Raw genomic sequence first — 14,857 nt, 5'->3', positions numbered from 1 at the left:
CATGCTCTCTTCTCTCTGCCACCATCAGGTAGGAGGTACAGGAGCCTCAGGTCCCACACCACCAAGTTTAGAGCAACTATCTTTTTTTGGTAATACTATTAGGATCGATGTCGAAAAAGATTGTGGAAGTTTATGTGTTCTTTCGGCTTGATATATTAACTCCATAAAGGGAGGGATTAATAAATCTTTAAATTTTTTATAAAATTCAGGCGGAAAACAGTCTTCTCCTGGAGACTTATTACTCTGGAGTGATCATAAAGCTTCTTCAACCTCTTTTAATGTAAAGGGCATATCTAATCATTTCTGTTCTTCTGAATTATTAACCACATAGCCCAATATTATTTTTATTAGGCGATATTGAAGGGATAATACCGAAACCTAAATTGAATAAATATCAGAAAAAATTTATAAAAATTGCATTGGCAGTAGCCAAAAAAACTATTGCAGTTACTTGGAAATCAGATTCATACTTGACTATGGACTGTTGGAATAATGAAATATATAGCTGCATTCCACTTGAAAAAATTACTTATAATTTAAGAAATATGATATATTTTTGAAAATTTGTCACTCCTATCTACAAAAGATAAGATTAAATATATATATATAGGTCCTTTGAAGATTAAATTATTAGTTAATTGGGGAAAAAATAAAGATATATACTAAAGTTATTTTGAACTCCATGGAGCATGTGGGGATCCTCCGATATCCAGGCATTCTTTCTTTCTTTCTTCTTTCTTTTTTTTCCTTTTTTCTTTTTTTTTAGACAGGGATGTTAAGGGGGGAAAGGTTAAGGGGAGGGCTAATATTAATTTTCACTATTCTATTATTCTATTCATTTTATGTAATTCTTTTAAAAATTTAATTTAAAAAATATATAATAAGTTTAGAGCAACTATTACCCCACAACCATCAGGCCCTTGAATCAGCTTGGATAACTTATCATAGCTCTGAACTCGGAAAAATATGCCACGATGGTTCGGCGGAGCAGGCTTGGTCGGCTGAATTTTTGTCCTGTCTCTTGCAGTCCAAGTGAGATGGTAGGTAGTGGAGTCATGTGAAAGATTGGATCCAGAATAGAACTGAATTATTCTGAGTCCCAGATGGGCTCCTTCAAGTTCTCTGTTTGTTTATAGAGCTTTTTTAATTGCTCCTTTATCTCTGTATTCTGCTATCAGGATGCTAGTATTTGTGTTCCTGTTCAGCCCTTGGGTCAGCTGCTACATTGGTGAGCTGGTGACTAGAGGGAAGTATTGTGACAATGTGACTAACGGTTCGAAAGTGCTGCCTGATGTAATATATCGAGAAGGGTTCAGAGAGTAATTTGACCTCGGGGCTTATACGCCACTAGATAAGAACATAAGACAAGGGGCCAAGCTTGCCTACCTAAATTTCTTGAATTTGCTCTGGTGTTAATTTAGAAATAACATTAAGTACTCATTTACATCGATCCTATCAGACCATAAGACGTAGAAGCAGAATCAGGCCATTTGGCCCGTCAAGTCTGTTCTGCCATTCCATCATGGCTGATTTAGTATCCCTCTCACACTATTCTCCTGCTTCTTCTCCATAATCTTTGACACCCTTACGGATCAAGAACCTATCAACCCCCACTTCAAATATCCCCAGTGACCTGGCCCTCTACAGATTCATCTTCTCTGGCAAAATAAATTCTTCCTCATCTCTTGTCCTGTTTTCTGAAGCTGTGCCCTTTGGCCCTAGACTCTGCCACTATAGGAAGTATCCTCTCCACATCCTCTGTATCTAGGGATTTCAATATTCGGCAGGTTTCAATGGGAACCCCTCCCTCATTCTTTGGTGGCATTGACTTACCAACCTGGACATAACAGATTTTTCCGTCTCAGGCTGTACCTTATTCCTTCAAAGAATCTGTCTGTCTCTTTGAGTGAATGCAATGACGGAGTCTCCTCATGCCTTGAGGAGAGAATTCATCATCCGCTGTTTGAAGTTTCTCCTCCTCTTATCCTAACCAGCCCTATGCAACGGTAAATTGGAAACACGAGAGACTGCACGTGCTGGAGTTTGGAGAAATGGGCCTAGCGGGTCAGGATCTTGTCCTGATGAAATGTAGTCCCATGAATGCCCCTAATGTGTCTGCCTCTACCCACCCTTGGCAGTGCATTCCACGCACTTGCCATGCTGTATGAGGAAAACCTACCTCCGATACTTGTCTCCAAACACCTTATAGTTACCCCTTTTGTATTAGCCATTTTACCCTGGGGAGAGAGCGCTGGCTGTCCACTCTGTGCCTTCTTATCATCTTGAACATCGCTATCAAACTAGCTCTCTTCCCCAGTCCCTCCTAAGAGAAAAGCCTTCATTCACTCAACCCATCGTGATGCAGGTTTTGTACCCAAAATGTCAACAGTTGGAGGTAGAGGCAGATACATTGGGGAACAGACTCGATGGGCCAAATGGCCTAATATGCACCTACATCTTAAGGTGTCATGGTCTTATTTAAGACTGCTTAGATAGCCCTCCACTTTACTTTTGCCATGTGTGTTTGAGGGAGGAAAGGATTTAGTTGATGTTGAAGCGGGTTAAAATCATCATGGACCAAAGGGCCTGTACTGTTCTGTTTCTAAAATATTTAATTTCTAAATGTGCTTACTCAGAGTAAAGTTTCTGCTGCTAAATCTCTGCTCAGGGAGTTGAAATCTTTGGAGGTGAAGGAACCCACTGAGGTAGGTGTCTCCAAATGAATACCCTTTTGATAGGGTTCCTCCATCTTGACTGTCTCTTGTGCTTTAACTGATTTATTAAATACTTCCTTTCAGATGAACTTTAATTATTAAATAAACCATTAAAGCAAATAAATATTTTGTAGATTTTATTTCCCATAAAATCTTTTAAAATTTCACAAAAAAAAATCTGCTCATTGGTCATACTAATCCTAGATGGTTGGGGAGTCCAGGACCAGAGGGCACACCCTCAGAATAGAGAGACCTCCATTAGAACGGAGGTGAGGAGGAATTTCTGTAGCCAGAGTGGTGAATCTGTGGAACTCATTGCCAGAGGCAGCTGTGGAGGCCAAGTCATGGGGTATATTTAAAGCAGAGGTTGATGGGTTCTTGATTAGTAAGGGTATGAAAGGTTATGGGGAGAAGGCAGGAGAATGAGGTTGCGAGGGGAATGGATCAGCCATGATGAAGTGGCACAGCAGACTCGATGGGCTGAATGGCCTGATTCTGCTCCTACGTCTTCTGGTCTTGATAATGTCCATTCAACCCGCCCTAGATTCATGGCGAGGTCATCTGCTCTCTGGAATAACAGCTGATAATATTTTATATTGAAGCCAAGAAGTAATGAGATGTGCGAGGCTCGGGTGTCGAATGTCACAGTAACCTTGTTGGTTTTTAAGCACTTTACTTTTAACTTATTTGGAGTTCCTTTACCTCTCCACTTAAGTTTCCATTGAGTTCAACTGAACAGTAAGGGAGAGGGGGGTCAGTGAACCCAACTCATTTCAGTCTATGACCTTGGGTGTTCTACATAACAGCTCACCAGCACGTTGTCGAAGATATCTGGGGTGGCCAATGATTGCAGAGCTTGCTGGAGACCTGTTATCGTCAAGAGCAGGGGTTCCCACCTTGGGGTCCATGGACCCGTCAGTTGATGGTAAAGCTCCATAGCTTAAAGAAGTTGGGAACCCCTGTTATAGTTATGCCCAAGAAACAGGAGCAAAGTGAAGGGCAGGTCCTTGCATTTCCATCGTCTGGTTGTTTCTAAATTGTACACGTAACCAACAGTCCCAGAGCTGCACCCAACTCATCCATGCCAACCAAGTTGTCCACCTGAGCTAGTTCCTTTTGCCTGCATTTGGTCTATATTACTCTAAACCTTCCCTATATGTGACTATCTAAATGTCCTTTAAATGTTATAGTTGTACCCACCTCTACTGCTTCATAGCTCAATCCATATACTCACCATCCTCTGTGTGGAAAAAGATGCCCTTTGGGTTTCTTTAGCTCTGTTATCTCCTAATTTAAACATGTGCCCTCTAGTTTTGGACTCCTGTACCCTGTGGAAAAGATGGTGACCATTCAGCTTATTGATGTCTCTCGTTGTTTATAAAACTCTGTAAGGCTGTCCTTGGCCTCCTTGTCACCCTGGTTTAATGTTAGAGCAACTGCACTGGAGGAATTACTTCTCCCTCTGACTCCCTCAGCGGGAGTTCCCCAACTATCCATATATACCACATTAAGAGCAGCATCCATCATCAAAGACCCCCACTGTTGTGTATGTGTGGTGCAAGGACAACAGCAGAGTAGTCGGATTAAACGTCTTCACGTTAGTAAAGCAGTGCCTGCTAGGAACAGTGTGGGAGCGACGATCTGGGCTGAGGGAAAGGAAACATGCTCACGCAAAAGCCCGCACCCAGAAGAGGGAGAGTGAGATCCCTCCACACGTAGGAGGCCCAGTTAATTCCCAGTGCGATCAAACGGCCGCATTCTTGCAATCAATCCAGTGCAGTTCACCCACCGTCCAGACCATGCTCTCTTCTCGCCACTTCAATCAGGAAGGAGTTAGTTACAGGAATCTTGGGTCCCACACCACCAGATTCAGGAGCAGTCAGGAAGCTCCTGAGCCAGTGTGGATAATTTCAGCTCTGAACTGATTCTACAACAGGCAGGCTCACTTTCAAGGACTTTACAACTAGTTCTCAGCATTATCCTTTGTACTTGCACTGTTTGTCTTTTGCACATTGGTTGTTCGTCAGTCTTTGTGTGTAGTTTTTCATAAATTGTATTGTATTCCCCCCCGCCCCCAAATACCTTCAGGAAAATGAATCACAGGGTTTTTATGGTGACATATGCACACTTTGATAATAAATTTCCTGTACTTTGCACGGTCACTTGTAAATGTAGAAGTTGCATTATTTAGTATTGACTGAGCAACACAAACAAAATGCTGGAGGAACTCGACAAGTCAGACAGGATCTGTGGATGGGAATAAACAGTTGACAATCAAGCCAAGACCCTTCATCAGGACTATGGAAAAGAATAAACAGTCGATGTTTCAGACTGAGACTCTTCATCAGGACGTGATAAAGGGTCTCTCCCAAAATACTGACCGTTTGTTAATTTCTGTAGATGCTGCCTGACATGCTGAGTTCCTCCAGTGTTTTGTGTGTGTTGCTTTGGAATTGGCTGAACCTGATGGCATGAAATTTGCTTTACAGCTTGACCTGTATTTCATCTTTATATTTGAGTGTAACGGCGATTAACTCTGAAGCTGCACACAATTACCTTTAGCAGTTAACATCACCGTAGTTGCTGTGGCTTTGAAGTGCCCTACTTCAGAGAGCAACACACATTAATTATCGGAGAAATACCCTTCAGGATAATTCTACGAATTTCTTTTGATTCCTAAGTTTGCCTTTAGCTGGAGGTGAAACCACTCCCTGCAAAGAGAGTGCACAGTTTGTGTTTATCGTAATGGTGTTTTAAACTTTTAGAAGGCGATACTTGCCATTAGTGATGGAAAGCTGGGCTGGAGAAAGTCACCCCAGATAACGTGTGCACCAGTTCTCTGCCCGGTGTAGTTTGCATGAGATGTTATTTCTTCTCTCCTCAAAAGGGAACCTACCTATCATCTATCCACCTATCACTTTTCAGCTTCTTACTTCAGCCCCCCTCACCTGGCTTCACCAATCACATTTTAGCTTGTTACCTTCCTTCCCACCAGCCCCCCCCCCCACCACCCCCTTCCTTTCCAGTCCCGAAAAGAGTCTCGCCCAAAACGTTGTCTATTTATTTCTCTCTACAGGCACCACATAGCTTGCTGGATTCCTCCAGCATTTTGTATGTGTTACTCTGGATTTCCAACATTTGCGGAATCTCTTGTGTGTGCAAAAGGGAGTCGTTCTTTGGAGCAAATTGTTCTTGAGCCGTTTGCTCTTAATGGACTTTAAAAAAGAATGCTGGACCTGTCATTATGGGGGAAAATGACTAATCAGTCTTTTTATTTTTGTTTCTTTTCACCCTCTCCCTAATTTTCCCTTCAAACCCTTTCAACCAAATTCTTTTGATTCTCTCGCACCAACTTGTTACGACCACCATGCCCACCATTGGATGACACTATGCCCCTCCTACCCGTACCTGCAAGTTGTGAATCCAGATGCTTGCGTTACCCCCTCAAGCGAAGAAGTGGAGGTGAAGGCAAACTCTACCGTGCCTGACGACACCCCTCCTCCACTGGCCCCTTCTTCTCTTGAGTCTCTTTCTCGCGGCAGTGACTCCAGTCCTGCCCGGTCTTCGGCCGGCACGTTGGAAGAGAGTTGGTTTGTCACCCCTCCCCCCTGTTTTACTGCAGAAGGCCAGGATGACATCCAGGTGGAGAGTAGCCCCTTGGAAAATCTGCTCATTGAGCACCCGAGCATGTCTGTTTATGCCGACAGCAACATCAACACCAGTACCCTGGAGGAGGTCAGCGAGATCAACATTGGGTAAGAACTGTCTGGGGCTTTAGCGTGAGGGCGTGTGGTGGGAGGGGGTTCAATGAGATGGAAAACCCTCTATCCTCCTCGTACACTAACTAAATCACCCCTTTCAGGGTGATTAAATACACAGTAACGCTCCGATACTCTTCACCCTTGCCATTGGCATGGTGACAGAGCGGATAGTTAACGCTACTGCAGGGGGTGATCACCAGTCAGGGCTCCGTTCCGGATTTGTAAGAAGTTTGCATTTCTCCCTGTGCTTGTATGAGCTTCCTCCCACATTCCCAGAGATGTACAGGTTAGGGTTAGTAAGCTGCGGGTCTGCTCAAGCACTTGCGCACTGTCCCCAGCAGAGTCCTGTCTGTACTGGTCTACACATTTCACTGTATTTCAATGTACATAATGCAAAGTTCATCCTTAAAAAGATGAGCTTTATTTGTCACAGGTACATTGACACGTAACAGTGATTTGCGCCATTTTGCATCGATGACCAACACTGTCTGACTATGTGCAGGGGGTGGCCCGCAAGTACTTCTGCATGGCCACAACTTTCTAACCCTAACCTGCACGCCTTTGGAACGTGGGAGGAAACCAGAGCCCCAGAGGAAAGCCACACAGTCACAACTTCCTTACAGACACAGCGGGAATTCAATCCCTCTATGCTACCGCGCCTGATGTGCAGGTTTTCCTGATATTCGGAGTGAGCCCCACATAGCTTTGTACATATGATATAGCAGTATAATTGTTTCCTGTGAATTGGGTGATTTTAAAGGGGGCAAGCAGGAAACTGAGCGCAGTCAGCTTCAAGGGAATGGAAGCAACCCAGTAATTGGAGCTTTTCGAACTCTGGACTAATGAGGCAGCCAGATGCTGAACTGTCACATAACGGATTTATTGGAGCTTTACTGTGCTTTCTTCCAATTTAATAGCAAAGATTTGTTACAGTGCTGTTGTTACCTTGTAGACTAGACAATGTGATCCCAACTCTCCAGTTTTTGTTCTAATTCTGAATTTGGTCCTCTGGTCACTTGTTGACAGCGGCGGCCTACTGATAAGTAACACATCTTAGATGTTCATCCTTGCTTTCAAACTTCAGTTCCTTACCCTCCCCCTCCCAGTTGCCCCGTGACCCTTCAACAGCTCGGATCATCAGGGTTCAATTCTGATGTCATCTGCGAGGAGTCGGTTCTATGCATGGGTTTTCTCCGGGTGCTCCGGTTTCCTCCCACATTCCAAAGGTGTAATATGTATAAGGTTAATTGGTCATTGTAAATTGTCTCGTGATTAGGCTAGGATAAAATCAGGGGTTGCTGGGATGTATCTAGAAGGGCCTATCCCACACTGTATCTCGTTAGGTAAATAGAAGTTTCTGCACTCCTTCAGTTCTGACCTCTGACCTGAACATAGTCATCAAAAATCAAATTTAAAAAAAAAGCAGACATGTGGCAGACTCTTTTAGAAGATCAGTAGGCATGGGTAGGCTATTGGGCCCATCATGCCTGTTCCACCATTCAATAAGATCATGACTGGTCTGGTCATGGACTCTGCTCCACCTGCTTACCTTTTCCCCATAACCCTCAATTCTTCTGCCATGCAAAACAAAATTTAACTGTGTCTTAAGTATATTTAATGAGGTTGCCTCTATTGCTTCCCTGGACAGTGAGGTTGTACTCTATTGTGCTTCATTTCCAGGTTAAGTATGCAACGGACATGTGGCATGTTGACAGGGAAACAATAGTGTGGATGCAATAATGTGTTAGAAGTCTGATTCATGAAACTTGGCTTCTTGCTCCCTCTTGTAGAACAACAGCTCAGACTAGGGTGGAACGTTGGGCACCCCCGGCTCCTGCGGCAGTGCTAGGGCGAACGGGCATCTTGGAAAAGGCAAATCAGGTCCTCTTCGTCCAACGGGCGAAACAGCGGTTTGAGAGACGCCAGCTGAGTCGCAACCGGATCCAGAGGCAGAACCTAGCGAGGGAGAGCCGCCACCGCCGGACCAAACTCCACGGCAACTTTGTGTACCAGCCACCCCGGCGCCAATACAACTACTAAACCACTTCAGGAATCCGGGCAGTTTGGGTCAGTCAGATGGCGTTAACAATAAACCTTGGGCAAACTGTGCACCTCACCGCCGCACGGTTTTCATTTTAGCCGGCCTTTTTTTGTTCTGAGGTAGCTCGTTCAAAATAAAAAAAAAAAGTTGGTCCATACTCCAACAAGGACACATCATATGGGACCTTCTCTTGTCTTTCTGCTTAGTTCACCTTTCGTTTTTAAGAACATGCAAATGAGCTTGCTCATTTGCTTTCCTTCCTAATTAAGCTAGTAGAACCCAGTGCTTGGCTTTGCTTCATTCAGACAAACTGAAATGCTGATGTGCCAACGGGAGAATTAGTGAACCTTCTACCACTCTTGCCTATTCCAGCCTGCAGTCAGTCAGCTATTTTGGGTTAACTTAGCCCGACCAGGGTTGGAGCTCAAGTTAGTTAACTATTTTCTGCTTGAATCCATTTCACTGAGGGGAAGATGCTTCCAAGGGGCCTGTTCCTGTGCTGTACTGTTTTATGCTCTGTAGACAGGCACATGAATGTGAGGGAAATGGAGGGACGTGGACATTGTGTAGGCAGAAGGGATTAGTTCAGTTGGCCATTTGATTACTGATTTTAATTGGTTCAGCACAAAAGGCCTATTCCTCTGCTGTACTGTTCTGTGTTTAAATTGATATCACTGTAAAGAATTGTCAATAAGTTTACAGATTACTCTGGACTTTTCCTCACCAGATCAAGTTCCCTTTGCGTAATAGATCTGACCCAGATCCAATCTTGATGAAGGGTCTCGGCCCAAAATGTCAACTGTTTATTCCTCTCCATAGATGCTGCCTGAACTGCTGAGTTCCACCAGCATTTTGTGTGTGTTGTAGTGAGATCACCCATTATTTAAACTAGCTGCATTTAATGGGATGTAGCCTCAGGAAAGTACAGCCCAGAAATAGTGTATCAGAATGAATACTACCAAACAAAAGTAACATGCAATGCAGATTGTGTACATGAACGCTGGAACTCTGAAATGAACCAAAAAAAAATGCTACTGAGATCTAACAAAGGGTTCCATTATGTACTGTGACCTTTGCATTCAAGGTGCTGAGAAAACCACTGTGCATTTGGAATAATTCTGTTCATTTTGTGGGTGATAGCTTCCATTGTCAAATCTTCTTGGGCCCCTTTGGTTTTGCAGTCTATTCGTGCTAGTTTTGGATGCCTCCATCCCAATCTCCAGCTTGTCAGTGATGCTAAGAATGTTTAGCTTTTTAATTGCTTCCCCTTAGATGAACTTTCTCCAGTTTTGAATGAACAATGCTTGTGGGGTGCCGGTGGTGTGCTTCTGACTCCAATGATAAATGTGGTGTGTTTGAGATGCTTTGATTAAATACTCAGTGCACTGAACCTCTCTCTACTGGTGTAACTGGGGCTTTCAAGAGCAATTTGTATCTACCTACTAACTTGTACTGAATGCCTTGTTATAAAAGAAAGTCCTTATATTACAGTCTGACTATGGATCTATCCAAGTGTGGTGCTGAACTGATAGAATAATACTATATTATTTTGTAACAAAAAACATGTGAGTTTGTGGACAGTATTATTTCTTGATTACTACAACAACTAAAGGTTTTGAAGTTTCTGCTGTGCTGCTGTTGAGATCAGTGCTCTGAAATAGAATTACTTGTCAGTGACTGGGATGAGAGTGTTTTACAGATGTATGTTTCTGAATAATTTATTTAAGGATAAATGTGTTTTGTGAGCTACAGTTTTTCATGCTAGACTACACAGCACAGGCTCTCTCAGGGACAATACTCCACAATGCAGTGTGTGTTAATTTAAATTAATATCCATATAGATAAGAAACATGAGGCTAATGTACATAATCTTTTGTTTTTGGGCTCCTATTCATCATGGATTTCGGGTGGCTAATGTGGAGTAATAGTAACTTTTCTCTCAGGATGAAGATCGCTACTGTTTGGATAAAGCAGCGGCTTCATTAACTAATAATTTTCTGTCAGTGCTATTTTGAGATTTGATTAAGTTATTGTATCCAGTCTATCACAATGAGGTGATGAACTTGGTTGGAAACCTCGACAGATGAATCTCCACCTTTCAAGATCATTGTTTTGCATTGTTAAGCTTTAATTCACTTGGTCTGTGACAAACTTCTAAACCACAATTGCTTGGTCTATTTGAGAGGAACATATCTTTAATTACAAGTCCTTGAATGTGATCATGATTGAAATTGTCTGATTTAGGGATGCCACAGTAGTATTACAGCTCAGGGCGTTGGGAGTTCAATTCCGGCGCCACCTGTGAGGAGTTTGTACGTTCTCCCCATGATGCGCGTTTCCTCCCACAGTCCAAAGACATGCTGGTTAGCAGGGTAATTGATCATTGTAAATTATCCTGTGATTAGGATAATGTTTAGAAAGGTGGATTGCTGGCTATAAGGGCCGGAAGGGCCTACGCTGTGCTGTTCTGTACTTATGAAGCAGTTAATTTCTGTCTAGTGTAAGGGTTGATGTTCAACACTCAGTCCTCTGTGCATTGCTTGAAGTTTATATATATCTATATTACCTGAACTTAAAGCAATACTTTTATAGGGGTAGGTGGAGCTAATACTTTAAAAAATGGCATTTCTGCTCTTTCCCCCTTTCACCAAGCTGTGGCTTTGAAATGTAAAATCCTCAATGCAAAAGAAGCAACTTTGGATTTCAGTAGTGAAATTTCAAAAGGAGAATGTTACAAGGTTGAAACAGGCTAATTAATCCATTAGATCAGGGGTTTCTCAACCCGGGGTTGTGTAATAGTATGGCATATAAAAGGTTGGGGGCCCCTGCATTAGATCTTTGCTCATATGTGCCTCTGGATGAGCTCTCAATAGTAATCCCTCTTTAGTTTTATTTCCAGTATCACCTTAATTTTCTAAATTTTTCTGGATATTTTTCATGTTGTTTTCTGATGTATAATATTTAAACATTAGATACTGCATCATGCACATCTAATTAGCACTAAAATGCCATACTACAAACCTTAGAATAAAACACAATACTAGAGTGTTCTGTCTTTTAAATTTTGTGGTTCTATTATTAATTGTGTACTGCTGAGAAACTACATAATTTTTGTTAGCATAGTGTCTGGGTCCTTGTTCTAACTGCAATCTGAATGCGTCATCTATTATGTTGTGGGCATTCATTGACAATACTGCTGGCCAGTGACTCTTAACGAAAAGAAACACATCCACACCGAAACGGTTTCATTTCTGCAGGGAAGTGTGTGAACGGTGGATTGTTGCACACAATGTGATCTGGCCGCAGCAGTGTGGGCACCAGGGTTGATGGCAGAGATCTCGACGTCAAACATCTCTGGATGCAGTATTGTCAGTATATGCAGCCATTTAATAAAATAAATGTACTAAAAAAAATTAGTTATACAGCTTGTGTTCAGCAAGTTTACCTCCCATGTATTGATTTGTGTACGTGCCTTCCATTCTGGGGCTGAAGTGAGGGGAGGGGATTTTAATTCAAGATGTGTATACATGAACAGAAATTGACATTTGAATTGCAACAGTAAAGTCCTATGCAAAACAAAGGGCAGCTTGTGTGTGTGTGTTTTTTTTGTCTCAACTGTTTTCAAACTGTTTCTAAATATTGGAAGTGTGAAATGTAACTGGATTATGGATGTTGCAGTAGTGCTTGTTATTATAGCCACTTACTGACTGTGGGAATTTCATTATTTTCATATATAAAATATCACTTTTTCCAAAAACTATTGCATTGTGTCCTTAATGTGTTTAGTAATTGTCTAAATCTTTAAACATAGAAAAATTAAAATTTCTCCTTCCAAAAGGCTTTAGTGGACAGACACCGACTAGTGTAGTGATTAGTTAGTGTAACACTATTTCTGTGCCAGCAACCGGTTAATTGATTATTTGGATGTGGCAGGCTCCCTGGGCTGGTTAGAATCTGTTATTATGCTATCTCTCTAAATTCAAAACAAAATTAAGTACTAAAGTTACAATTGCCTTTAATACGTAGTAGAGGTAACACTCCTCCCTCGGCCAGCCAGAGGTCTTATTGACAATTTAACATCTTATTAGCTTACCACTAACTAGGCTTTGTAAGATCATTGGTCAGATCCCATTTAGAGTGGATAGGCAAGGACGTGGGAAATGGATTGCATAAAGTGCAAGTTACAATTTTGAATAGTGAAAGGTTGAAAAGTTTGAAAGGTGTTCAGATGGTCCACCTCATACCTGAGTCACTAAGTCACTGTACAAAAACAAACAAGCAATGAAGGTACCAATATGTTGGCCTATATCTCAAACTGGTTTGAGAACAAGAGTAGAGGTTTCATGAAGTAGTTATGTAGGGCAATGTTGAGTTTGTGGCTAAAAAGCAATATAGCTTGGACTAGTCTATTTTCAGAAGGAGGTATTTGAAATAGAGAAGACTCAAGGTACACTAGATTCATTCTATAATAGAGGCAACAATTAACAGATACACAGCTGGGAAGATTGGAAGGTGATCTCACTGAAAGATGCACAAGTCTTGATGGTATGGATGAGAGAACTTTTTTTCCCTGGTAGGAATCAAATACTGTAATATGTTGTGAAATTTGGATATCCCAAGGCTCTAAATCCCAGTTGCATAAGGAAGATATCAACTAGATTGGAATTGGAATGTTTCTTTCCCTAGATGGCTGCAAGCATTTAAAATTCTCTACCTCAGGTCCCATCATTGAGCATATCCAAACAGAGTAAAATAGGAAAGGGGTGCTGACTTTAAGATCACCCAATAGCAGAGAAGTGTTTTTCTGTTCTAATCTGCAAATCACATTTCCTACAATTTCACTGGGAGAAAAACAAACACCCTTTACACGATTGCATTCTGAAGTACCCGCCTGGCCAAGAAGTGGGTTGCCAAATATAACAAATGGCTATAACCAAGATTTGCAACTAATTTTCATTTGAACATTTAATGTTATTGATACAAGTGGGGCAAACTACACATCTGTACAAAATCTTATTAGTGTAAAATAGACTGGGGTGAAGAGTGTAAGCAAATTACCAACGTAATTAAAATTATTACAACTGCCCTCCGCTGTTTAGTATTTTTTGTGAGTCGTACTCAACAGCAGTCTGTAGAGGGATCTCATCTACTCCATACTTTGAAAGTCTGTTTGCCACTGGCACTAGAGACATCAACAGCTATTGGTGGGACCAGACTCCATTTTAACACTCAAAGAATGGATAGAGAATATTTTCCCCATTTCAAAAGGTATGTGACTATATAAATAGAGTGAACTAACTTGCTGGTAAGGGATTCTGCTTCACACTCAACATCCAGTGGGGATGGGCTTTATTACACCCTTATACAAATATTCACATACAGTATTTAAGACTTAACACAATTTAACAGTAAATATCAAATTAAAAATAACATACTATATTTTACCAAGGTTGGTGACAGTGACAAAATCTGACAACTTTATCTTTGCAAAAATTACCAGTACAGTTATGTTCCAGTGGGGGATTTTACTGGCTGTACGACCTTGTTTAAACAGATTCAGGATTCAAAAAATTCTTTCAAGTCACATTTCAGTGGGACAAATATTAAAACAGTACTCTATACACAATTTCATGATAGAAAAGTAGCTTGGAAAAATTATTTAAATTCACAAACATTTACACTTTCACAGGTTTACAATTGAGAGATTTTATTTGGATTTCCTTCGTTTTGTTTGTGTAGGGCTGGTGGCTGTGCTGGTGTCTAGGAGAAACAAGAAAAGAGGCAATTATTAAAACAGCAGTGACTATTTCTGAGCTACAGGTCAAAGCCCTGTGTTCCATCTGGCAGAATTATCTGGAGTTGCTGCAGTGGGAATATTGTCTAATGAACAATACATTGTCTGAACATTAAATGTAATAAGCAAACATTAATCCAATAGAGTAAGTGTCCTGGAAAATACCACTTACAGAATTCACCAGCATTTAGTACCCAATGACACAGTATAGTTAAAGCAGAGGTCAATAGTTCCTGATTCGTCAGGGCATCAAAGGTTACGAGGAGAATGGGTTTAAGGAATAATAAATCAACCATGGTGGGATGGTAGAACAGACTCAATGGCCAAATGGCCTAATTCTGTCCCTATGTCTTATAAAAGATGGATACTGTGCAAAGATTAGATTAAGATCGGCGAATACTCAAAACTGTGGAGCACCAGATGCGGAGGTGACTCCTAGTAGAAAGACTGAGAAGCATAGAGAGTAAAAATGTCAATTTAAGGTGAGAGGGGAGGAAGATTAAAGACGTGCAGGACAAGTTTTTAAAAAAACTTTAAAAAAAACTTG

At 41.5% G+C, this 14,857-nt stretch overlaps 2 protein-coding genes across 11 annotated transcripts in view; one reads left to right on the top strand and one right to left on the bottom strand.

Moving 5' to 3' along the window:
• tp53inp2b (tumor protein p53 inducible nuclear protein 2b) overlaps positions 1–12,273 on the top strand; it is a 54,951-nt gene extending 42,678 nt beyond the window's left edge. For 5 of the 6 annotated variants that reach the window (XM_073062065.1, XM_073062064.1, XM_073062066.1 and 2 more), the window contains exons 3-4: positions 6,130–6,469; positions 8,266–12,273. In XM_073062065.1, the coding sequence (XP_072918166.1) occupies positions 6,130–6,469; positions 8,266–8,515 (590 nt within the window). In that variant the 3' untranslated portion in view covers positions 8,516–12,273. The remainder of the gene's footprint in view (positions 1–6,129; positions 6,470–8,265) is intronic. The other variant, XM_073062069.1, reaches the window with a different exon arrangement.
• A 1,190-nt stretch (positions 12,274–13,463) lies between these two features.
• ncoa6 (nuclear receptor coactivator 6) overlaps positions 13,464–14,857 on the bottom strand; it is a 79,048-nt gene continuing 77,654 nt past the window's right edge. For all 5 annotated transcript variants that reach the window (XM_073062058.1, XM_073062061.1, XM_073062062.1 and 2 more), the window contains one exon: positions 13,464–14,276. In XM_073062058.1, coding sequence (XP_072918159.1) covers positions 14,224–14,276 — 53 coding nt within the window. In that variant the 3' untranslated portion in view covers positions 13,464–14,223. The remainder of the gene's footprint in view (positions 14,277–14,857) is intronic.

The sequence above is a fragment of the Hemitrygon akajei genome, chromosome 11 (genome assembly GCF_048418815.1).
Source record: "Hemitrygon akajei chromosome 11, sHemAka1.3, whole genome shotgun sequence".
Taxonomy (NCBI): Eukaryota; Metazoa; Chordata; class Chondrichthyes; order Myliobatiformes; family Dasyatidae; genus Hemitrygon; species Hemitrygon akajei.
The sequence above is the reverse complement of the archived record's forward strand: the minus strand, read 5'-3'. Positions and strand labels throughout refer to the sequence as shown.